The sequence below is a fragment of the Hippoglossus hippoglossus genome, chromosome 10 (assembly GCF_009819705.1).
Source record: "Hippoglossus hippoglossus isolate fHipHip1 chromosome 10, fHipHip1.pri, whole genome shotgun sequence".
NCBI classification, from domain to species: Eukaryota; Metazoa; Chordata; class Actinopteri; order Pleuronectiformes; family Pleuronectidae; genus Hippoglossus; species Hippoglossus hippoglossus.
In genome coordinates this window covers 24,228,785-24,254,843 of record NC_047160.1, presented here as the reverse complement: position 1 = coordinate 24,254,843, position 26,059 = coordinate 24,228,785, and the positions used below count along the sequence as shown (strand labels likewise).

Below are 26,059 nucleotides of genomic sequence, written 5' to 3'. Positions count from 1 at the left end.
CAGCTCCCAGCCCGGAGGAACGCATTACAGATCTGGCACGTGAAACAGTCTGCTGCTCACAACTGAACACCAGCCCCCCCCACACTCCCTTTCTCTGGCCCAATCCCCTCTTAAACAATTTAAAAACTACAGAAATAGTCCCCCTGGTGCTTTTCCAGAGGAAAGAGCTCTTTTTCTACTTGCTTGGTTTTGCGTCAGTGAGGGCATAGAGAGTGCACCTTACACACTCGTAATGAAACTGGGCCTTGGCCGGGCCAGCCTGCCAAATTACATCCAATGTGCCTTTTCCTAAATAGCAAAAAAACATATAAAAAGAAGTGCAGCCTTGACACGACCACAAACAACTGTAAAGTTCACAAAGCGGATGTGCGCATCGTTTATGACTCAGAAGAATGGGCCGAGCTCCCTGAACACAAACCTGTTGATGATTCACGTTTATCTGCATTACAAAAGACGCAGAGGTTTTACGGTCATGCGGTGAGGTCACAACTTCCTGTTTGTTAAAAGATAACCCATACCTTGCAATACCGCTGGGCTTGTAAACTGCAAATATTTGGCATAGGTTTGAAAGACATAAATACTCCTCCCTGTTCCTACGGCTCTGATAGCACGTCTCTGAAGCTGTTTAAGACCTTGCAGCTGCAGAGGCTGTGTTCACAAGCGTGAGCTGTGTTAATACCATCAGCAAAGATAGATGAAAGATAAATTTGCCTTTGAAGGGGCGGATGGAGTCGGGGAGGAGGGGATTCAAGAATAAAAGTGGCCACATTAGAGTGAACCAGCAGTCTGCTGGGGGCTAAAGGCCAGGCTGGGAGGGTTAGCAGTATCCTTTGGCTCTTTGCAGGCAGGCACAGCTTCTCGAATTATCCCCCCCTACCCTCCCACCGATTCGGATCACAGTGACTTCATTAAGATGGCACGTTGTTTTGCCAATCTGGTTCCAATCCGGCCAAAAACTGTACATAAACCCCGCAGGAAATGCAGCTGGGTGACAGACTGTCCAAATGTAAAGAGATAGGCAGGGAAACAGGGAGTGAGGGTGTGCATGCGGGGCGAGGGCTGAGGAAAATAAAACACATGTGAGGCGATGCAGAAGGGGTGGGGGCATGATTAACGACGCCGACACTTTGAAGACAGGAAGACACCTGGCGACCATCTTGTCTCTGTGGGCCCTGTACAGACGGTAAAGCTTTAGCGTGTAGGAATTAGGCCCGACGCATCTCCCAGCTCCAGCACGGAACCGCTGGCCAGATGGGGACTGAGCCAGGGGGGAGGATTGAAGGAATGAGACATGACGGCCGACTCTACCAACTGCGGTGCCGTCTCCGGTGATTTGGCAGCGTGCTTACAGAATGATGGATCGTACGCTAGTTTGTGAGCTAGTTCACTTCCCTTATTGACTAGGATTGTGTTAAATCCCTCCCACACAGCCGCGCTTGAGAAGACTAATGAAGTGACTGGGCTATGTGTATTTTCCAGAAAGGATACTGGACACTTCCTGCCGTCGCCAATCCACAAAAAAAGCGATTGTTTTATAGCGCCTTGCAAACAATAAACATCGGGCGCCTCAGTAGTCTCCTTTCTGCATGTCCTTAAATATACAAGTGTAAAAATCCCCCAACTAGTGACTGACATGTTGACAGCTAATATGAGTTTTTTTTTAGTAAACATCCTTAACAGCTTTACCATTTCAGGAAAACGTAAATAGGATGTTTAAGTATCATTAACGGAACCAGTTCCCATCTGCTGAACCAGTGCCTTCCCCTGAGCTTTCAAGTTCAAACTTTACAGGACACATACAATGATTTCCTCCCATTTTTTCCCATTAAACAGGGAAAAAAAAGACCCTGAAAACTATATTCGTCGAAACTTCCCCCCCCCCACCAATAAACACATTGTAAAATGTCAGCTTCCCAAGCCAGAGATGGCAATAACAAAGTCTTGACAGGAAAAGTGGCGACACAAAGCTACATTTCGAGCTGAGAATGGCCCGGGGGGCTTCAGCCAACAGTCGATCAGGGTTTAGGTCTGGAGCTATTAGTCCGAGCAGGCGGGTGGATGCGGGGGAGCTTCGTTCCTGTGGCAGCAGCGGCAGCATCGAGTGCCTCTTCCTAAGGCCGTCTTTGTAAGTAATTGGTCTGGTAGTTAGCCACAGTTAAGCATCTCCTCAGCGGACCCTGAGGGCTAAACCGCTAGCAACGTTGTCATTACTAGGCTCCCTTTGAAGATGAGTCTGACCATTCGTTACGCTCTTCAAGACGTTTCTTTTGGAGGAGCCCAACATTGCTGCTGGTGACAAACCTTGAATAATGAATACTATTGACATGTTAGGTGCCCGGGGTATCAGCCTTTATAAAACAGATACGATCTTTTAAAGTAAGCATTCAGAAAAAAACCCTAAGAAATTTGCCCTTAAAAACGGCTGCTCCATGTGACGCCAACACAATATAGACACACAAAATAAAGATAAAGACATCGATAAACAGGCAAGGAAACGGATTGTATGTCTTAAAATTGAAGGAAGAATGGAACTTAGGAAAGCTTAACTTAATTTAACAGATCAAAAATAAAATTTAAAGGCTACACAGAAGCATTTATAAAAAAATATAGCTGCAACTTTGCAAAGTCTTGCAATTTGTTTTATGGATAAATTGATTCAAATTCAGCAGTATTTCTGAATTTTTTAATGTTTATGTTTTATGCTCTTAAAGTAGAATAACACTCATATACACTCAGTAGTACCAAGGCCCAAGTGCCCACTTTAATTCAATCAAGCGGAAATAAATTTCACACACTCCTCGATATCAGTCCCATAAATGTGCCAGATTTTTTCCTTCAACATCAATTAATGATTACCTGGGAAATTGGGAAAATGCCCTATGTCGCAATTTTTAAGAAAGTGAAAAAAGAAATCCTGGATCTGCCCCAAAATTTAATGGGTTCTCCCCTGATCCAAATCGCATCCTTTCACCGAGTTTCACGGGAATCCATCCAGCAACAAACAAACAAACAAACAAACAAACAAACAGACAAACGCTGTTGGAAACATAACCTCCTTGGCCGAGGCAGTGATGAGAAAACTGTATCAAACATAATGAGAGTTAAAGGTGTAGGATTCATCAGTAATAGATACTGGGATTTGATGTGGATTGCTTGTCTACCTGCCCAGCGACTGCGGGTGGAAAGTAGCGAGCTTTACACGGGACCTTTGTATAGGGAGCTCTGACACATTTAATTCAAGCCAATGACAGTTCAACACTCCGATGAATGAATTATGCTACGATAAAATGTCCACACTCACACTTACAAAAACAGCGAACGTTGGCAAGTGGCTGCCTCATGTCCTTCAGAAAGAACAAGCAGTCCATGGACATGTGTCATGACCCGCTCTCTATAAATACACACATGGTGGGCCAATAACCACAAAACATGCCACAAGAAAGAATGGTCCTTTGCAGCGGCTGCGGAGGAGAAGGAAGCCGTCCCGGAGCTCCGCTTTCGAGCAGGTCTCAAATCAGCACTCGGAGGGAGCAAAACACATGTTAGCTATGTTATGGTTAGAATTAGCATCCCTGGTTTTCGACGGATGTGGGCTTGATCCCTTTGGCCTCCAGGCTCAATCAAGTCAATCTAAAATTAGTGGGCTGCCGGAAGACAGATAATTCCCCCATGATTGTGGAGAAGGAAAAACATTGAGAAAAGCAAACACACGCGGTGGGGGGAACGTGGAGAGTGGGGCTGCTCCAGAGTATAGACGGAGCCCAGTAGTGGAGTCGCCGAAAAATAGTGACAGGTGCAGCGACCAGCAGTTGCCAATAGACACATTTATGCTAAAAATACACCAAGGACAGGAATGGGGAAAGCTTCATGTGTTTATAGCTGTTGGCGTTCTGGTTTTAATACCAGGGAACTGAATGCTAAAACTATAATATATGACTGAGTCGCTTTGTCCTTTATTAGACGAGGCCAACTGAATAACACATCCAGCGAGGACTGGCCGTTGATGCAAATAGCAAAATATGAGTTTTGAATAAGTAATCCGTATTTTAAGAAGGGTACTCTTGTATTTGTACTATGTGCAATCGCAATAAAGTTGAATCCAGTTAATTGTCAGCAGTGTTGGTTCATCAAGGACCAGGCTGCATGTTGAAGGGTGGAAGCCGACAGTAATTCATCATGAACCAGGCAACTCTCGAGTGGGCTCCGACCAGGGGACGAAAACAGTCACCTCTTTGTTTATGGCCTATAACTGTCCCCCTATGGTGAACAATGTGACAAACCCTGACAGGCAAATAAAGGCCGTCTGCCCACTAATTACAGAGGCTCAGGGACCGTTAGTCCTCCTTCAACATGCAAATCACATCAGACTTGGGGACAGTTGGCTCCTTTGGACACAAGTGCAACTCCCGACCTCCTTGCTTTGTGGACTTCTGTTCCTGCGAAGGGTCAGCACTCAATATTTTTTATAAAACAATTCAATTAAATAAAGTTACCAGGAAGAAAGAGTTAAAAGATGTTAGTGTTTTTTCAATGTCTAGGTTTGCATGTAACTCTTGTTTCAGCAGAATGTCAGTGACTGTTTACCTCCAACTAGGAGGTTATTGTTTTTACCATCTGTCCAACACTGTTTGCTTTTTCATCATAATTACGCAGAAACTAGAGAAGTGATTTCTATGAAACTTGGTGAAAGGATGAGAACATCGGCCCAAAAAAAAACTAAATTCAGTTTTACATGGATCCCAGAGTCGAGGTCCAGACAAGCAAGATTGTTTTCTGGGTATCAAACAATCAGACATTTAAACAGGACGGATTTAAATTGGATTAAATTGGACAGTTGGGCCTTGGACTGACTGACCTTCTAGTTCAACATGTATTTTTGACTTGAATCTTACTGATATATATATATATAATAATTGAAGCATATGATTATAAGAACTATTCTAAGATCTGAATAATATACAGACAAGACAACATAGGAAGACGATAAATGAAAAACACTGCAGCCTTGGCTGCTGATGTCATTGGTTTCTCACCAGTTTTGTTTTGTCTCTCAAAAAAGGAAAACTGCCACAAGAAGTATGTTGTGCTGTGTTATCCTGTTTTGTACATTTCCGGAAATCCAAGGTGTAGGCTACAGGGAAATCTCCGTTGGTGAGGGAAGGTCAGCCTTCAGCGTTCGAGGTTTGGAAAAACCATTAGGCGGAATGGAAGGGAACAGACAAGGTCTAAGTTATTTCCTCTCTAGTTTTTCTTTTCTCTCCATCATTTGAGAAACGAGTTGGGGTGGACGGGCCTTTCTCCTCCTTGGAGTGAGTGTCACAGTCACTGCTGGGAAGGGAGTAATGACAAGAGGATTCAGTGCTCATGAAAACACGTCTGCCTCTTGTCTGTTTCCTCGTTTTAACTACTTGTGCGTCACAAAAGTTACATAATTCAAACAATTGGATTAATTCCCAATAGCAACCAGAATTAATACAACTGGAGGAAATCAATTAAATCCCAAAATAGGTCTTATCGTGTGTGTGGTGATCATTATGGCTCATGTACAGCGGTTACGCAACAGCTCGAGGTGAAGTTGCCAAGAGGTGTTAGGTAATCACATGTAAAACAATGAGTAAGAAATAGAATCAGGAAGTTGAGATTTATATAAAACAGCCCCCTCCTTTTTTTTCAAAGTCTCTCGTGATAAGATTTGATGTCAGACTGACTCAGGAATAAATACTGAAACCTTTCAGGTTCCTCGTGTGGGAAACAATGTCCACAGAGCCGCTTTAATCACATAGCAACAATGGCAGGGAAATATTTGAATAGATTTGTGATTCTTTGGCTCACTTTGGAACCTATTTCTGGGATTCCTTCCTTCAGAGTCAGCCACAAAAACAGAAAATGCCGCGTGTATCCTCCTCATTTTACAATAAGTGCATGAAAGACAAGTGCTCGCAGTCCCTTTGCCAAACGAACACCATGACTCTGGAAGCGTTTTTTGTGAAAAACAGGCCCCGGCCTTTTGCGAGCCCAGTGTTCAGAGCGGCCCTGTGGCTTTCCTCAGGTGCTCAACGTTTCCCTGCAGCTCTCCAAAGCAAAGCGTATTGGTTAACCACCCAAACCACTCAGGCATAATGCAATCTCCGATTCACAACACACAAAATGTATTGGCAGCCATCCACGGAACCTAATCCAGGAAGGGGAAACATTTCTGCAAACAGACTCTTGTTGAAAATGTCCTAATGAATGGTTTCTCGTTTATTCTGAATGATGTGGAGTCTCCGGGATTTTTCCAAATTTATCCAGTTTGGGCTTTTTTGTTTTCCTCATTCCAAAACTACCAACAAGGGAGAGGGGAAGAGAGACAGTGCTGCCTCTGTGCACGAGCACTTTCCAAACACAGAAGGCAGCTGTCCTGGAATGTGCACTGGCGTACAAGCAGGCTCTGAAATTATGGCCCTGGCCCTTGCTAAAGAAAATAAAATTGATGCAATCTGTAGAGCATGCAGCTTTTAATTAGTGGCTTCCGTCTCCTAATTGGTTTCTCTCCGTTTCCCTTCCACCTTAATTCGGGATTGGACCAATTGGCCATGCTGCATTTAGTGTGCTTTGTTTGTCTAGAGAGAACCCGTACTCCGCAATCAAGACACAGAATGGACATTTTCGAGGGCCGCGAAGGCAAATCAGTGCACGGAGCAGTCGACCTCGTCCGCCGTTCTTTTAAAGGAAATAATTCTCTGTGGGATCAACCAGAGGAAAGGCCTCTTGTTGTGTTGTAAACATGACATCGTTCTAAGAATGTGGACGAATGAGGTTCTTACATTCTTTGCATTCAGGATATCGTTTTTCAAAGAGGGCGACAGTTGGACAACCTTTCGTTCCTTGATTACCAACATGACTGGCGCAGTTGTGAGGTCAAAGGTCAGACTCACACTACTTCTTTGGATTTACAGTGTTGATGTAGAAAAATGCAGATCCTCGGACAACTTTGTTCGCATGCAACACATTTATTTAACGCTGCTGAGAAAAAAAAATACAGCTCCAGTCATGTGGAAGCCAGATTTTTTGCCTATGCAATAAGGGCTCTTCATAATGGCCTGTGGAAAGTGCATTATCTGAACGCAAATGTTTACCCATGACCTAACAACAGAGTCATGTTTATTGCACGCAACAAAAGCCGACTGTGAGTGAAAACACACAGGAGATTACAAAGCTGAAGCTCACTGTGGTATGTTTATAGCCGGGTATATGGTCTTTTAGTGGTTTTGTGTCAGAGCGCAGACGAGTAAACACTCCCCATGGAGCTTTTCATTCAAGGTGTGCGAGCATTGTGCGGGACGCAGGTGAGCCAATGACGGACACCTCTCAGCTGTCGCATGTGATGACGAGTCTTTGAGTTCGTAAAACAGCTGGAGAGCAGCTCTGAGACTGTGGAAGCACACGAGCGAGGGAGCGCTGGCCGGTTGCAAAACACCGCTCGAGTTGATAACGCCGATGAGCTCTTTTTCCCCAAACAACCCCTGCTGGACTTTGGGTGCGCTGGAGAGATAAGTGTGGGAAAGGACGAGAAAAAAGACAGCATCAGAAAACAAGGACAGAGGAGACGGAGATAAAGGAAGTGGAAAAGAGAGCAACAGGCAACGAGTTGGCTGCTGATGGCTCACAGCACAAGCTCTCAGGAGCAATCAGCGGAGGTCAGGGACAGGTCTGGTTGCCTGGCACTGCTGGATTCTCCCTCACAAACACATGCACACATTCCCCGTGTCATCCTCTCTCATGTTTACTGTTTCCAACGGCCAACAAACACATCTTCTCGTAACTGGGGCAACTTTGCAAAATTCTCCCCGGTGCAGAAAACACACTCTCCACCCAAGTGGTGCAAATGGTGGTAAAGGTCGGACTGACACATCACAACAAATTACTGAAATTACTGGTCTGTGATGTGTTGGTTTTCTTTTGGTGTTTTAAAAGGAATAATATGTCTGTAATGAGTGGCTTGGATATTTATTTTCGAAAACAAAACAAAGTCTACTCTGCTCATTTGTCCACTAACACTATCCAGAGGAATCTAAATTCTCACGCCATGTGAAATCTTTTTTTATTTCTTCGTGTGACGCATCTTTCTAAAGCTGGATTGGACGCAGAATGAAACAAACATGTGCCTCTATTTCTGGAAAGGCAAAACAACATGGCAAGCGTGTAGCTGGGCTCCATCAAGCATCCGAGGGCGTAACACAATTCCATGCAACATTAAACGGTGAAACAAGACACAGATCGCCCATGGATGTAAGTGGTGCCTGAATTATGAGGGGGGTGCTGAAAGTAAGGGAGGAGAAGAGGGAGGAAAGATTGGGACGGGGGGCGGGGGGGGGGGGGACGCCTGATAATAAAGATGATGTAGATACGAGAAATGGAAAGAGAGGAAATGGAGGGGGGGGGATGATGGAGTGCAAGAAAGAGAGGACAGAGTTGAGAGTTAGTCCATTCCGCTTTCTGTCTGTTACTAGTCGGTTTAAAGCTCAAACGACCTTCTCTCTCTCTCTCTCTCTCTCTCTCTCTCTCTCTCTCTCTCTCTCTCTCTGTCTGTTTACAATTACTGTGCCGCGAATGAATCTTCCACGAATGACCGCTCAACTGGCAGCCCTGACTAGTCAGGAACAAGGGAGCTATTAGTGGAGGAACTGAGGAAGGAAGGAAGAGGGGAAAGCCAAAGGGAAGGCAGTCCAGCTCGGAGGCCCACAGAGGGGGAGGAGGGGAGGGAAGGAGGGAAGGAGGGAGGGAGCAAGGGGGGGACGGCTTAGATGAGGAGGGAAGGAGAGAAGTGCAGAGGGATCAGTGGCGGGGGCGATCGAGAAGGAGGGATCAGCCACATCTCCCCGAGGCGATCTGCTCATCACAGGCAAAGATCCCAGAGGAGGAGGAGGTGAAGGAGGAGGTGAAGGAGAAGGTAGCATCCTCTCATCTCCTCCCCCCCCCCCCGGCCAGCAAGAAGAGGAGATGAAAGAGATTAGTTCTGGGCTCTGGCCTGGTGGACAGTGGACCAGGCAACCTCCTGAGATCCTTTCATTTCTCAGGCTACAGGATTTAGGACGGGACCTCCTGCTGCCCTTTGACTCAGGATATACACGAGAGGATTCTGTGGGTGTGACACGCACTCAACCCCACCCCCCCGCCTCCATCTGACCCAAGTCAAGGTTTTTTCTGGCATGAGAGTTTTTCTGGGGACTTCCTGAAAGACATAAATTACTTTGACTTCAGAGATGACAAGTGGGAAAAAAAAAGCTCTGGTAGCCGTTTTCTGCAAAACACCAGGACTCGACATTAAGACTTGTCTGATTATTGGGGACAAGTGGATTTTTGTAGGGAAGACAGAAGAGAAATTGACTTGCACACTGGAGTTAAGAGTGAAAAAAGTGTCATTAAGGTTCAGAATACAGATGTAAAACAAGTAGAATCACAGAATCGGTCCCAAAGACAAGTGGACAAGTGTCTGGACAAGTAAAAGTTTATCTAAAAAAAGAAGTGCCTCAAAAATTGGAGGTCACACACAAACACCCAGAGGTGCCGCCCCAGTCCCGCGGAGCAGCCGCCTTTCACACGGTCATTCATCAAACAGAGGCTGCGTAAGAGGAAATGAAGTGACACCGCGCCGTCGTCCTCTTTCCAGAGCAGCTGCCAGGTCCCAGCGGCAGAGCCACAAGGCCTCAAAGACCTCAGACATGTTTCTGTCTTACTTTATTGTTCTGTCTTTACCTGACCTCAGGGGCCGAGCTGGGCCTTTATCAAAGGTTTCCCCTTTTAAAGTCATCCACACGTTTCAGATTGTCAAAGGAAACCGGCCGGCATCTTCTGTCAGCAGATGAGATTAAGGTCTGTAACAACAGATCCTAACACAAACCTACTTACTTCTTAGATAAACAATAACCCAAAAAGCATCTGAACAAGTGAGGACAATAAGAATTCTAATGAAATGTTTTATGACTGGTGAAACGTGGGAGTAATTCAACAAACATTTGTAGGTTTCAGCCTCTCAAATATCAAGATACGCTGCTTTTTAAAGTTTCATATCATCGCTCGGTAGGAAACTATTTTAAGCGTCAGCAAGCAAATTGTGGATAACGCAAATAATGAGTTGGAAACATTTTTGAAAAGATTAGTCGATAACCGTTCTCTGCTGCCCTGATTTGAATCTACAACGAAAACCAGGAGAACATCTCATAGCGTCCAAAGGAATCTACTTAACCACATGCTTAACCAAAGCTGATATATATACACATGGAGCTCCGGTATATGGAAACTCTACTCCCGCTCTGTCTGACAGGCAAATGGTCCTCCTCACAGAAGGGCCCGGTGGGATTGATTTCATTTCAGCTACAATGGGTAACTTAAAGCTTGATGAGGACGACTGAAGCCGGCAGAGGATATACATTGGGATACCGTTACTCCCCCGGCCGGACCAGCGCGCCTCTGGAGTTACTGACGGAAAATAATAGCCCCATTTGTTAAGCCATTGTCCAAACACAGCACCGGACCTTGTGGAGGAGGACAAATCCTGCTTTTTGAACAGAGAGACGGATTCTAGCTCCTTCTGCAACGTAAACCGAACACCTTCCTCCAACACCAGGTTCAAATCCCCCCCCCCCCATAACTTACACCTTATCCACTTGTAAGGAGATCGTAATGTGGTGCCGGGATCCCCGGAGCAGAGAGCCAGGCTCAGGGGGCTTCAGCAGGGGATATTTGTAACATACAAAGGGAGTATTATTTGTTGCCCACCCCCCCAGAGCTGGCCCCCTACCAGCTTCTATTCTGAATGTGGATCTGACTGTATCCTCATGGTGGCAAATGATGACTCCTTCCTGCTCCCTGGTTTTTTTTTTTTTAACACAGTGAGACAAAGCCGGCTGGTTAATGTGCTTTCATGTGGCGGAGAGATTAACCGGCTACATTAACTGTTAAGTCATGTCGTTAAGTCATTTGCTCTGTATTGTAATTTGAATGTGTGCTGAGGGGAAGGCGAGTTGTTTCAGGTACTTGTGAGGCAGGAAGGTCAGTTTGAGAAAGACATTCATGAGTTTCAAGGGGCCTATATCAGACCCGTTGTTATAGTGACAAATTATTTCATCGTATTGTCACGAGGAAAACTATAGAAATACAGCATTCACCTAATTGATGAGTATTTTCATCAGCTAGTTGTCCAATCAGCAAAGCAGCAGGTCGGTTATTTCTATCATATAAATGCCAGCTTGCTACCGAACTAACCAACTGCTGCAGCACTGGAGGAGTTTCAACCCTTGGCACAGAAAAAACTGGAGACAAACGGAGTGGATGAATGAAAAAGCTGAAAAAGTGACAATAAAGAGGGACACTCGTAAGAAGAGGAGAGTACTGTGTCTCTCCAGCTCCACTGCAGGAGGGGAGGGGGGGGGGGGGGAGAGTTAGCTGCAGCATTTATGAGAATAAACGAGATTTCCTGAACTGAGAGCATTCCAAGGGCGCCGGTGGTCTCGGCTTGCCAAGAGGCAAGACGACACATGCTGGAGATGTCTGCCAGGTAGCAGAGCACAAAGAGCCCTCATTTCCTCCCTCCCTCCCTCCCTCACCCCCTTCCTCCCCCAACACACACACACACACACACACACACACACACCTCCACCACCATCATCATCATCATCGTGTCTTTCTCCCTCTTGATCACCAAAACACAGGAGCAGCTGACGGAAGTCTGCTGATTTGTAAATGACAAGTTATACTTCTTCTTGTCACCTCAACACAAAGAGCATTTTGTCAAGTAGTGGAAGAAAAGCATGGAAAATAAACACACACACACACACACACACACACACACACACACACACACACACACACACACACACACACACACACACACACACACACACACACACACACACACACACACACACACACACACACACACACACACACACACACGTCGCTGGACTGTAGCATGTCTCTCATTTTGATTCACTTCTATTCTTTACAGCGTCTGTATGGATAATATGTAGTCCAACTGTTTCAGGACTGCTTTTTAACTGTGCGTTATAAATTACAATCGGAAAAAAGAGTGTATCATGTTATAGAAAGTTTTTTTTCAACTTTCTTCCACCAAGTTAAATCTTTTTACGGCTATTGAGGTTGTTTTTTTTTCGGATCGGAGGCTTTTTTTGCGGCGTATTCTTGGATGCACACATGTGTAAGCTGATACTAATACAGCCCTTGAAGTTTGATACTTGCCTGGGGATCCTGCTCCACCCCCCCCCCCCCCCAATGCTCACAAACACATACACACACATGCACACAGCTTCCCAGAGCTCATGCATCCCTAGGTGGTATCCCGTTACGTGCTCGAAGAGACACACACACACACACACACACACACACACACACACACACACACTTTTTGTTTTCTTTTGCCACTGTAGCTTCACTAAGCCACAAGCCAAAACTCTCACTGTGCCTTCTCATTACTGCATCTTAGAAACATAACCAGGGCAGGAAATACTTTGAATACTCTGAAAAACAGGAACTGTGCTCAACCAAAGAAGAAGAGAGACACCAGAACTAGCTGGTGGCTGATATTGAAAAAACTGAATTTTGAACAGTGCGCCCTGGATGTTGAGTTAAATGCAGCGAGACGACAGCGTTTAAGTGGAGGAACACTAATGGCGGTGTGGGTAGTATGGACGGCTCAGCTCCAGCAGGACACCCTGTACTGTGGCAGCGGGGCCCTATTCAGAACTGTGCAGTCAGGAAAAAACTGTGAATACGCTCTAATCCTTTAAGACAGCACCAATAGAGATTCCATCATGCTTGGCTCGTCACGAGAGGAAAGCAAAGCTTGGGAGATGATAACGTCGGTCCAACACAAAATAAAATATGGCCTGTTTTGACTGGCTGGCTTATAGCTGCTCTTTTAGCTAAGGGTTGTTTCCTGTCGAGCGGAGGCACGGCTCAGGTGGAGGTTTGTGCCAAAGAAAAGGCAAAACAAAAGGTATTCACGCAGCGAAACTCGGGAGGATCCTGCGATGCCCTCTCGTGAGGCCACGGAACAAAGGCCGAGGTGTTCTGAGTGTTGAAGGGAGGATTTCTTCACTTCAGTCATAATGTACAGTCTTAATGGAAGAAGGATTTAAGAGGAATTCATGCGAGTAACAAACACAAACATAAGGTACATTAAATGCGTCCTATGGGGTTAGCATGAGGGTTTTCTAACTACCTCTGCCAAGAAGGCTGCGTTTTCACCCCCTTTCCGTTTGTGGCTTTTATTGCCAGCAGGATTACGCAAAAACTCCAGTATGGATTTCAATGAAACTTGGTGGAAGGACGGGACGTGAGCCAACAAACAACTCAGAATATTTTGGAACAAAACCGGACAAAGGGGCAGATCCAGGAATCTTTATTATCACTTTGCTAGCCGGCAGGAAAAGTCATTTGAAAGGAGAGAGAAACCTGAATCCATGTGATGTGATCGAAAGCTTAAACCAAACAGCGATTAAATGAAGCTCCAGGTATCAATGTTTCCAAAGTCAAGAATAATTAATTATATTCCTAATTAATCAAGAACAATAATTAAAACATGTGTCGATGTCAGCTTCTCAAACGTGAGGTTTTATATGTTTGTATATTAAATAACACAATTCTTTGGACTCAAGATCAAAAGATGAATTGACCTTGAAGACAATCGTTAAACATCATAATGAGATCCAGCGAGATCACGGGGCATCAAAGTCAATTTAATTTTTCTTTAAAGTGATTTACAACTTATTTGACACTTTCTCAGCAGTGGTGAGGTGGGAAACCCCACCTTTCTGGTTCACCAGGCAGGTGATAACAAAGGCATAAATCATTTGCAAAACACTGCTGATTAAGATCTGGGATACCAGCATGCAAGCATACATGAATGGAAAGCCACAAACACACACACACGCACACACACACAGACACACACACACACACACACACACTGATGTGAGCTGTGAATGCAAAAGAGAGAGAAGGAGACGGAGGAGAGGAAAAAAAAATAGAAAATCAAAGCTGCTCTTAGCTTATGCCTGAATATTTACCGAGTGGCCCACTAATTACAGTCTGGAGGAATTCAACTGTGATTACAATTAGCAACGTCCAGACTGGCTAGGAAAACACTGGCAGATGTTCAGGCCACTTTAACTGGCCCGATGTCGGGTTTTTACTCCGGATGACTCCCAGTCGGCCAACGAGCGACTGCATGAATTAATTCACCTTATAATTTACACTCCCGTGTACTGTGCTAGAAAGAGAAACGACAGACGCACTGCAGTTGTGTGTCTGACATCAAAATATAAAGTGGAAGAAGCAGTTCTGATCCATTTAGCTGAAATAAATGTGGAGGTTTTGTGGGTCTGCGGAAACGAGCACAGCCTACACTTATGATGGTGACCGTAAAATAGTCACATGCTGCACGGTTACAGCACTACTTTGTGTTACTGGAAGTATGCTCGCGCACAAGACCACAAGACTGGGAAGGCTCATAAAATACCTCACGAGGCCTCGTGCTTTATCCTCATGTTTCAGTGACATATACTACATCATGCCGCAGAGCTGCGTTTCAGTGAATGACAGAAATAGTGCACAGGACGAGCAAATTACTGCTAAATTTAGAGAGACGGCATGAAAGCGTGGAGCTGCTGCTGCGCGGCGCAAAGTATCGTTACGCAGCCGTGATAAAATAATACAGCATGTAGGGTTCTTTCAGACGTAAGTCAGATTTTCAGGCTGTCTTTATGTGGTAGGAATTTATTTAGTGTGACATGTTTCCTGCTCTTGCCAACCGCAAGAAATGACTCCATGTGATGTCAAGCCATCACTTTTCTTTTATCACAATTACAAACCTGCGCTCGGTAAAGAACCGAAGCCCAAACTACACGTTCCTCACTTTGTCCATGAAGAGAGGCAGGTTTCAGGTAAATAAGACTTTGTATTTATTTGTAATCCATCAGTATTGAATATAATTGTCAGAAGAACTGACCCATGTCAAGTTTGGCACCATCTCCTGTTCAGACGCCACACTACAGCTGGTTCTCAGAGGGAAGCGCAAAGGGGAGAAACACTAAAACACCAGATAACAGAGAAGATCTGGTGGTTGCACTGTTGGAGGATGAGAGAACAAAAGAAATAATAAAACCGACCTTTGTTTAGATCCCGAAATTCATGCTGAGACAAACAAAGAAACTGACAGAAGTAATATCTATTTAAAAATTCTAAATGGAGCCGATGCGGATTATATTCAGATGTGTTTCATTTTGTTGTGGTTTTCTCATTAAACCGGAGGGAAGGCGTTACATCCCAGTTATTTGTTGTGACTCTTGCTGCATCACGGTAACGCGCCTGCGGAGCTGTTTGGTGACTGCAGCTGCATTCTGGCACAATTTCACCCACAACAAAGTGAATGAAACAGAGATAGAATCTGTTAAGTGGGTGGGCCACTCTGCTCAGGCCTGTCGGGACTCGATCCGTCGGTGCAGTTACACTTTAACAAGATTTATATTTACTAAATAACTATTTGAAAAGCACTTGGGCGCAGAGAGAGACGGTATCTCGTGTTTTCTCCCGTGATGAGTGGTGAATCCCAAGTGGAATTGTTTGTAACTTCTGTAGTAACTTTAACTGTGGACAAGGGATCAGGTGCTTTTAGACATGCGCTGAATGAAGTGCGCTAAAGTTTCCTCAGATTTACTGGAGGGGCTGAATGTGTCGACTGAATCGTTGTGGAAACGTTCCTGTCGTTGTGAATGTGTCTGACCTGAACAATCTCGTTCTTCATATGTGGAAGACAAACTCCAGAAAATGTCCAGACCCAGTTTTTCCGGACATTTTCCAGAGTTCATGTCTCAGCACTGCTTCAAAATAAGCAGTGAGTATTTCATAGTTTCGAACATTCATTAGATAATTCATGAGGGAAAAATGTCTGTTTTCATTGAGCTTCTCAAAATTGAAGATTTGCTGCTCTAGTCTGTTTCGGGTTTGGAGCGATTGAAAGATTTCCCTCTGGCTCCAGGAAACTAGAGATTAGGTGGCACTCTTCTCTTTTTCTTACAAACCAAATGTTATACACAACATATCGAGTGTAACAGTAGTAAATATACCTTGTTACCTGCGTATTTACTGTCATCTTCTCATGCAGAATGCAGCCAAAGTAATTATAAAGTCCCTCGCAGATATTTGGTCTTTTCTATCAACTCTGATTCTATGGCCTCCGGTTTGTTTTGGGCCCTTGATCTAATAAGAGCCCAGTTGGCAACTTCTGATCCCAAACAAAGACCCATCTGCTACTTATTTTCTCAACTGTAAGTAGCCTCGCCTCCTGATAGCATGAATGAACCTCGGTAACTGAATAGATCATTCGGCGGAACGACGAACCAGCACTATCTCTGCTGAGGAATGAGCCACCGAGGGATTCGCAGGAACAAACCGGGAAAGGGGAAAAATGTGGTTTTAGGCAAACTTAAAAAGAGGGTAAAAAAACTAGCGTCTTGTTTGAGCTTGTGTTTGTGTTTGTGTGGACAAACAGAAGGACAGCTGCTCGACAAACACAGCGACAGGGGGCACTTCCTACTGAACAGGCTGGATAAATATATTCCTGGTGGTGCTAATCAATCACCACAGCCAGGTCATGGTGGGTCAGAGGTGGGCCTGGGTGATTGGTGCAATACAAAGGAAAGAGGAAGTGTAAAACGTTTTTTTTGTTTTTTTGGAAGGTGGAGGGGGCTCAGTGGGAGGTGGAGGTGGGGGGGTGGGGGGGGTGGGGTGTTTTGGCGACGTGTCATCATGCAGAGGAACGAGCTCAACTGCTCACATGACTTCAGTTGCATCACTTTATACAACTTTATCTATGAAACTTGTAACGGATGTTGTGCAGAGCTTGAAAAGGGACATTTTGTGTGTTTGTACGCGGCCCAACAAAGAAAGAAACTGATTATTCTGCATCACATTAATCACTCGCGACACAAAAGGTGTGAGGAAGTACTTCATGTGCTTGGTGTGAAAACTTTTGCATCTGTTATCTTTTGTTGTACATTTGCTGAGATATGATTCAGCTGCATTAGTCACGTTGTGTCCGCAGACCTGCTCGTGTTTGTCAATGATGTCATTCACACACACGAGAGGAAGTTTGAGGAGTTTGCACATGTGTGAAAAAAGACAGAATGTTTAAGATATAAAAGTTCAAAACACGGAGAAATTACAATTCAGATGAGCAAACAAGCGACAGCACATCAAACGTTTCTTATATATAAGTGAGATATAATCCTTTTGTTGATTTTAATAGATGTACCAATAACAATATCATTAAATTTACACATTTTTTTAAGAAATTCTCAAATATCAATAATGGCCACAAAAGATTTGTGTCAGTCTGATAGTATAACATCAGATTAAAATCCTCTTCCGTACAAAACTAAAATATGATTCTCAGATTATGTGAATTTTTAAAAAATTAAATTGCTTATTTTCCTGCAAAAATTCTTCTTAAATATTCTTAAATCTGAATAAGGTTTTCAGTCAAACTACTTTTACGTCTTTAAGGTTATTAAATAAAACCACATTATGACATTGACGCCTCCTGGAGAAGCTCAAACTCCAAACAACCGTGTGACTTGGAGAAACAACTCGTCCTGTCGCAGTGGATGAAAGATGGACAGCAGACCTGCTCCTTTCAAACTAAAGTAAACGCCACTCTCCCTCCCTCTCTCTCTCCGTCCCCCCCCCCGCTCCGTCAATCAAGCAGCTGAGGCCCCTGGAAGCCTCCTCTGCTCCATCAGGAGCTGACAATGACTTCATTGACACCCGAGCGTCCCATTAATCTTCATTTGTCCCATCATATCCTGCTATTGGAATGGAAATGGCCGCCAATCTCCGGTGTGAACTGACAGTGTTGGCGGTGGCGAAGGGGGGTGGAGGAGGCGGGTATGGGTGCCAAAACAGTAAGGCGCGGGGGGGTGGTGGGGGGGGGTGGGGGCTATGTCCATTTGGCAGTTTGCGATCCCAATGCATAAGGCTTAGACACACACACACACACACACACACACACACACACACACACACACACACACACAGTTGGGCGTGTGGGCAGAACGAGGTAATCTGATTTCTCAGCTGCCCGGGAGACCACTTCCTGAGTAGGGGGGGGGGGGGGCAGCTTGTGGAAGGATGCCTGGGGTTTCCCATCTGTCCACCCAGGGGCGCGACTCCTACCCTACTGTTAATAGCATTAGTTTCTCTTCTAATGCATCTTTTCACCCTCTCAGATATTCAAACACACACACACACACACACAACACAACACAACACAACACAACACACACACACACACACACACACACACACACACGCAAACACACACTCAGGCGGCATCTTAGCTGCCATGCCTCTAATGGAGTTTGAAATGAAACGCCAACCAGTTGCAGAGGTGGAGGAAGTTGCTGTCACTCCGCCACCACAGCGATGGATCAATTCTCCACAAGTGGGCTGGAAATGGGGCGGGGGGCGGGGGGGGTGATGGTGGGTTACCCAAGATTTGTACATGGAGGATTTTTCTCCAAGGAGCATCTCATACGTGCTGATGGATTTGCGGTGAGCAGTTACGAGTTCACATAAAACAGACGTGCCGACTGTTTCATGCTTTTCTACTCAGTTGAGATACACGATCATTACGTCTGAAAATAAAAACGTAGAAGCAGAATAGAAAACGATGCCGATGGAAAAGATGAAAGTGCGGCGGTTTGGCAAACGTATAAAGATGAATGCACGAGGAAAATATGTCAAATCAGCAACAGGAACACAGCAAATCATCAACTTTAACTCATGTCAGCATCCACTTCGTAGGTTTAGCACTTCTGGAAGATAAATGTGCCATTTTGGAATGAAACGCTTCCTTACAGTTGGTATATTTAACCTGAGTGAAGGAGGAGACGCAACAACAAGACAAGAGTGGAAGGGAGACAGAGACAGACGGCTGCCGGAGCAGGAGCTTAAGGAGCGCCGCGACATCCTCCTTTCCTGTGTCCCTTTCTGACAAGGCACAGACTCCGTCTTTGATCAGCACTCAGGAAATTTCATTAGAACGGAGATGGGAGGATAAGAGACCAAAGAAAGCTTTTGTGGATGGGGAGAGGAAGAGAGGAAGATAAAAGGGTAGGAAAAAAATAGAAAATGGACGGAGCGCGGAGGAAGAAAGAGACTGATAGTAAGATCCCCCTTTTCTCAGACTGGAGGCGGCGAAGAAAGGAAGAGGAGACAGATGTTTTAAATGGGCCGAGTCAGAGCTGACACCATGACTCTGGTGTTGGTTTGCATTGGTGCAGCTTCAGGCTCATTTAACAGAGCTCATATCATTTATCGGTTGATAAAGGGGGAGATTTTTTTGGCATTTTCACCAATTTCCCAGAGAATAATTCATGGATCTTGATGGAAAAACATCAGACACCTTTAGAGGACAGATAGGTTGAATGAGAGAGTTCAGTTTAGTATTTAGTCCAAAAATGGAGGCAGCCATTGAAATCCAATGGTAGTTTAGAGTTTGTGAAGGTAGTTAAAGAACAAAAGTCTCATTCCAGTCAAAGCAGGATGGATTCACTTGAACAATCTGCCTAGCTGGATTTCTGCATAAGAAGAAAACATAGGTATTCTATTGAGTGATTACATCCATCCATCCATGCTTCAGTTTATACTCTGAAGGGGTCATGGGGGAGTTGGGACCGGATAATCCCAGCTGGCACCCTGGACACGTCGCCAGCCAATCGCAGGGGCCGACATAGAGACAAACAACCATTCACACTCAGATTCACACCTGCGGACAATTTAAAGTCTCAAAGTAACCAAATCATTTGTCTTTGGACTTCGGGAGGAAGCCGAAGAACCCGGAGAAAAAGGGAGAACATGCAAACTCCACAACTGAAAGGTCTGGGATGAACTAGGACTCAAACTAATAACCTTGCTGCTGTGAGGGGACGGTGCAAACCACAGCCCCCACCTGAAAAGTGGGTGTTTTTCATTATGAACCACACATTTGAGGAGTACAAGATCCAGCGTAGACTAAATCACTCTAAGCCGGATTTCTACAAATGGTGTAAAAGTTATTCTAGCATCAAATTCAGTTGCCCTAAAACAACTCAGTGACATCCTCGGAGCAGCCAGGAGAGAGTCGAAGAGGAAAGGCCGGAGCGAGCGACCTTTAACCTTATCAATCACCCGCAACAGAGGCAGGGAGGGAGAGGAGGCGACAGGGGAGACACGCACGTCATCTCCCCTAACCTTATCAATTACAGACCAAAGAGGAGGAAGGACGTCTAAAGACAGAGAGCCGGCGTCTGTTTACCTTATCGATCATGTCGGGCCGGTTGGTGGCGGCCAGCACGGTGACGTCTCGGAGCTGCTCGATGCCGTCCATCTCTGTCAGGAGCTGAGCCAGGACCCGGTCGCCGACACCGCCGGAGCCCGAGGAGCTGGAGAGGTGGACGAGAGCAGAAGATAGATGATAGAACGTGGGGAAAAGATAAATGACGAATGAAGAAATATGTAAAAAAAAATATATATATATAACAATGAATAATGGTGAAAAGTGATGATGGAAATGAAACCGTGATGGATGATAAATGGAACAAATATGCAGCGGTGTGAAACTTCAGGAGTCCAATTCAACAAAGGCCTTAAACCGCAGTCGTGGAGTTTTTAACACTCTGTTTGAATCTCTGTTAGCAGCTTCTGTCATTAGCACAGTTCTTGATCTTTGGCAGTAAAATCGATGTGTAGATGACGTCCAACTGAAAAGCAGGACGTCCCTGCAAGTTCTGCCAAAGTCTGGAAACATTAGTTCACATTATGTAAAATGTTTGATTATGAGATCGGTGTAAAAGTGTCAGGAGACGGTTTCATCTTCTCAAGTCTACGTTATTAAAATGAGGTGAATCACTTTTAGCCCTGAGTCTATGTGGCCAATATGATCGCCATTAGAAACTGGTTTGAAACCTTCCACCAGTGGAGGCTGCTGGAGCACCGTCAAATCGACCAGGACCAGAATCTAACACCTTTTAATAGCAGATTAGCACAGAAGTTTTTAGCAAATGTTGACAAAGCTTTTATTCATCCTCATCATTAGTATTCTTATAATTTTTGGGGTTTTGCATCCGCTACATGTTAGAAACGTCATCAACTTGCATGCTGGGAATTTTCCGGACATTTCGCTGCTGTACTTAAAAGGGGGGGCTGGCAGGAAAAGATCTGGATCAACTGACTCAGACATTTGAGTTCCCACCAGAACATTTCAGCAGAATATCCGGAGTTCAGTGTATGTCTGAAAGCATCTTATCACTCCTCCTCCTCTTCATCTCTCCTCATCCCACCTTCCCTCATCTTCTTCTCAATCTTTCTCTTTTCATCTCTCCCTCTGACTTTCTTTCACCAGTTTTACTCCATTCTCTCTCTTCCAATTCACCACCACCATCCTCCCTAATCCCTCTTTCCACTTCTCTCCACTATCTCCCCTCCTCACCCAAACTTTCTCTCCCTCTACCCCCCCCCCCCCTCCTCCTCCTCCCCTCTTCCCCTTCATATCTCAGTGACAGAGCTCCTTTGTGTTCCTCTGCAGCCTTGTCTCTGCTAATGTCGTCTGGCACTTCCGCTGGCCCTGTCAACAGAGACTGTGTGTGTGTGTGTGTGTGTGTGTGTGTGTGTGTGTGTGTGTGTGTGTGTGTGTGTGTGTGTGTGTGTGTGTGAGAGAGAGAGAGCTGGGGAGGTTGGCTGTCTGCTCCACGCTATGGAAAATAACCAACGCACTGTCGAACACTGATGAATTTCTTAAAGGAGACAGCTGGTGATTGAGAATATATCCTTCAATATGTGAAAGTCAAAGTTCGGGGAAAATGTGAAAACCCCCATTTTCTGTATTTCTTTCCTTCTATAGATATATTTCTGCCTTTTGATTGAAACGTTTCTCTCTCTTTGTCTCTTAGAATTAGATTTTTCTTTCGAGAGTTCAGGGTCAATCCTGCACAAAGCCGAAATTCTTCCTCTAATCCCAAAACTATTCTTCTCTTCTTCCAAGTTTTGTTTGTATCTGCCTATCCCTCCACTCTCTCTCTCTCTCCCTCCCTGACTTCTGTCTGTCTTCCTCATTTCATTCCTCCAGTTCGGACTCGTGGCAGCTCGGCTGACAGATTTACAGGTGCTTCTCATCTCCTGCCTCGAGAGGGGAAAAGAAAAAAAACATGCGTAATACAGCCGAGGCCGTCTGCTTGTGTCAACAGTTTTGAATTCTTGCCGGCGTGCGTGAGCCACTTCATTGATTAAACATGGCAGGAAGCGAGGACCAATAAATATCCTTTACAGATCAGCGCTAAGTGCATGTTCCTTAAAGCGGCGAGAGGCCCGGAGGCACGGGTCCAGCCCCACGTCCATCACGGCGAGATGACAAACGCTCATGCCGCGCTGCGTTATTAAGCGAGCCCGGGCTGCAGCTGCGACGGGGTCAGAGTCGGCTGAGCATCAAGATAAGGAGGCGGTAGCTCGGTCTTACTGTAAAGTTCAACTGCCAGGAAAACTGATTGATGACGACAAGCTGAAATACACTGGAAATTAGTCTAGACTGCAGAAAACATCGGTGTTTCATGTTTCTCTGGAGAAGATCGAGGAGTGAGACACAAAGGAAGAGAAATGTGACAGAATGAAGATGGTTCACTAGAGGAAGTGGAACTGAGACGTCAGCCATGTTTCCACCGCAGGAACTCGGATTTGATTCTCATCACAGGAACACGTGAAACAATCCTTATTCTTCTACTATGTGAAAAATACTTTTACTTCATTTTAATCAGCTGTACTAGTTGTGGTGATGTTATTGTAAAGTTGAAGCCACAATAACATCAATATTTTAATATCGCTGACAGTAAGTGATGATAATAGCACCAGGTTCAGTACTTGTAAATTGATTTGCATATATTTAAATGTTTTTTATTTCTTTTAGTCATTTTTACAGCTTTATCCCTAATGCGGCCTGTTTCCTTTTAGTCAACTCCCTTATCTGGTTTTTACATTTTTTTGTTTTTACTTCTTTTTCTTAAGAACTTAACAATGTCAGAAAGGTTTTATATATATATAAAGTTTGTAATTATTATATTATAAGATGCTGTGCATCATATCAAATTTCAAATGTAATGAATGTTGGTGATTCTCGGGAGAAAACACGAGATGCAACGCTGCATAAAAGTTAGATGATTACAAATCCAATAACTTTTGTCTTCAACACAAACTGTTTCCCAGGTTTTGAACTCACTTTAAAAAGAAAAAGTCTAAACTTGTCACGTCTCTGATGCTTTGTGGCATTAAATCAACCGAGTGCAGGAGCCACATAGAAAAGTTATAAGGACGACCCGCTGGCCTCTCTGTGCTCCCCGCTGCAACGTTTAGTTTCATCGACTGGTTTACCAGGAAGCACGCTGCATATTTGGCCTTCCCCATCTGCCGTGGAAGGGCACAATGAAGTGTTTGTGTGCCTCCGATCTGTGTCCTCTATCCGCCCCCCCGTCCCCTTTCCTTTAAGCCACAGATGTTCCCGGTGCCATCCCACTAAAGCGCCTGCAGACAAGACTGTGTTCTGTGTTCGCCAGCAGTGAAAGGCCGCGAACGTCCAAGAGGACACCATGGGAACCGAGTGGCCGGCTTTGATAGTGCAGTCATGCAGACTTTTCGGGATGTTTGCTCCGTCCATTCATAAGTGAATCTTTGTGAGACATGCGGGGACAGAGGCCACGGCCGGTAAATTAGAGCAGACCGCAGCGATGACTGTGCATTTGTCATCGCTGGACAATGAGAGACCACAGCGCTGAAAATAGTCGACGCTGGACAGTAGCTGCGGTGAACAGAGAACAATCTCCCGAGGAACTATGAGGGAGGAAATGCATGTTTATCATGTGGGAAGGAACTGCCCCTCCGCATTATTTCTGTCGTCTCTAAACGTCTTTTCATTCTAATTGTAGGCCTCTGTCTGTGGCGTGAAGACAAAGAGCGTGGCGTACCTTCCCCTTTCGCTGGCCAGAGCGTCGATCTCGTCGAAGAAGACGATGGAGGGAGCGACGGCCCTCGCCTTCCGAAACACCTGCGAGCAGCGTCAGCAACAATAGACGAGAGGAAAACAGGACAAATCTTTAACTGAGCCGGTGAATCACTCTGGGACAGAAGTGTGTGCAAACATACACAGGAAATACAGCCCTCATTAATGTCATGCATTGCATCCGTTCATTATATCAACAACTAAAAATACACAGGGCACCGCAGCTTTAGGACTTCGGTGTGGTCACCAGGAAAGAACGTCCATTTGCGTAACTTCCCCTGACGTGGGGGGGGAGTGAACAAACTACTGTAAACCATGTGATTTCATCAAACAGGAAAATGGAGGTAAAAATACCCACCTCCCTCACGGCTCTTTCAGACTCTCCGACATACTTGCTCAGTAGTTCTGGCCCCTGGAAGAAAAGTTTGATTGTGGTGAGACTGAGTCTGTGATTTCACACTGTGACGACTTGAAATGTTTCACTTGGTGTCAAACAACACAATATAATGTCCCTGTTTCACATTAATATCCCTCGTGGACTGAAATCCGGATCTCGCTAAATTAAATGTGGTTTCATGGGCTTTTTTCAGCTGCTTCATCCTAACAAATAGGGATAGAAACTTATAGAATTTACCACCATATGTAATTGAGATTATGGGGATTCAGTTGGGAATAAACAGTGCATATGTGTCTTCAATAGAAACAAACTTTTCGATCATCAAATTTTTATTTTATGTTTCATAAAGGTGAGGTGCAAGGGACAAAGTGTAAATACATTTCAGCGTGGATGGAAAACCACTCATAACATCCTGAAAACACTTGTGCTTCAGGTTATCGTCAGAACTGCTTTATTCATCGTTATTTTACTCCTGTTCCTACTTCTTCTAACTGAACCTCTCCTTCTTTTAACTCCGCAGTCTTTCCCTCCGTCTCTTCTCCCTTTGCTCAGAAGCAGATAAACATCCACTCAACCCTCAGAAGAACTTCCTCCCGAGCAATCCACCCTTTCAACACCTCTGGGCTGACGGGGGAGACGACACTTAACTCCCAGCCCTTTTGTCTCCTGCTGTAAGTGTGGAGGTTGACTCATTAATCCCGGGTTCCTCTCCCTGCCGCACAGTCAAAGGTTGGACATGACGAGTTTAAAGCCATTGACGTCGCAGCGATGCGAGGAGCGCGGCCGGTGTGTGTGTGCGTGCACGTGTCCGTGTGCGGATGTGAGTGCGTTTCAGTGGCTGCAATGGGAGGGAACTGAAATTGACAAGATGATAATAGGGCTTTTTCACACAGAGGAAACAGGCTGAGCTTTAAAGTATCCACATTTAAATCTGGATAACATATCTATGTCAAAGCAACCGCTGCACTGGAAAAACCTGATACTGTTATTGCAGATGCTGGAGAGCAGCTTTCAGCAGGAAGAGACAGGATGTTTTTTAACCTTTTTCTATAGAGATTCTCGTCATGACGACTTCAGACCTGCAGCTGAGACTGTGGAACAACTCCTTTCAATCATAATCCACCAACAATGATCCCGTCGCTCACACCAACGGGAAAAATGAAAAACATTTATCTCAGCTGCTGCACATTTGTGATATTTGATGTTTTAGGGATGGCCTGAGACGTTTCACACAAGCACGCTGACGGAAAACACGAATGCAAAAGCCACAACAACTGAAACACAACCACAACAGACACACATATCAATGTTGGTTTGTGTATTTGTTTAGCAGGATTATATAAAACCGACTTAACAGCACCATACATATAATAGAATACATTTAATGGGTTTCAGAACAACCCATTCAATTTAGGTACAGATGCAGGTTAAGGGGAAATCCAGGAATTTAAGCAAAAGGATGAATCTAAATAGTCTAGTAAAGTCGATAAAATCTAATAAATTAATGAGGTTGATTGTATTACCTCTGAAATCTAATGGCCCCTGACTTGATCCCCACAATGTAGGATTAGTAAACTTGA

General features: G+C 44.9%; 1 protein-coding gene across 1 annotated transcript in view; it reads right to left on the bottom strand.

Annotated features, from left to right (window-relative positions):
- spata5 (spermatogenesis associated 5) overlaps window positions 1-26,059 on the bottom strand; it is a 98,267-nt gene that overhangs the window by 45,858 nt on the left and 26,350 nt on the right. The window contains 3 exon segments of the mRNA XM_034597549.1: window positions 20,357-20,483; window positions 24,048-24,127; window positions 24,441-24,494. Coding sequence (XP_034453440.1) covers window positions 20,357-20,483; window positions 24,048-24,127; window positions 24,441-24,494 — 261 coding nt within the window.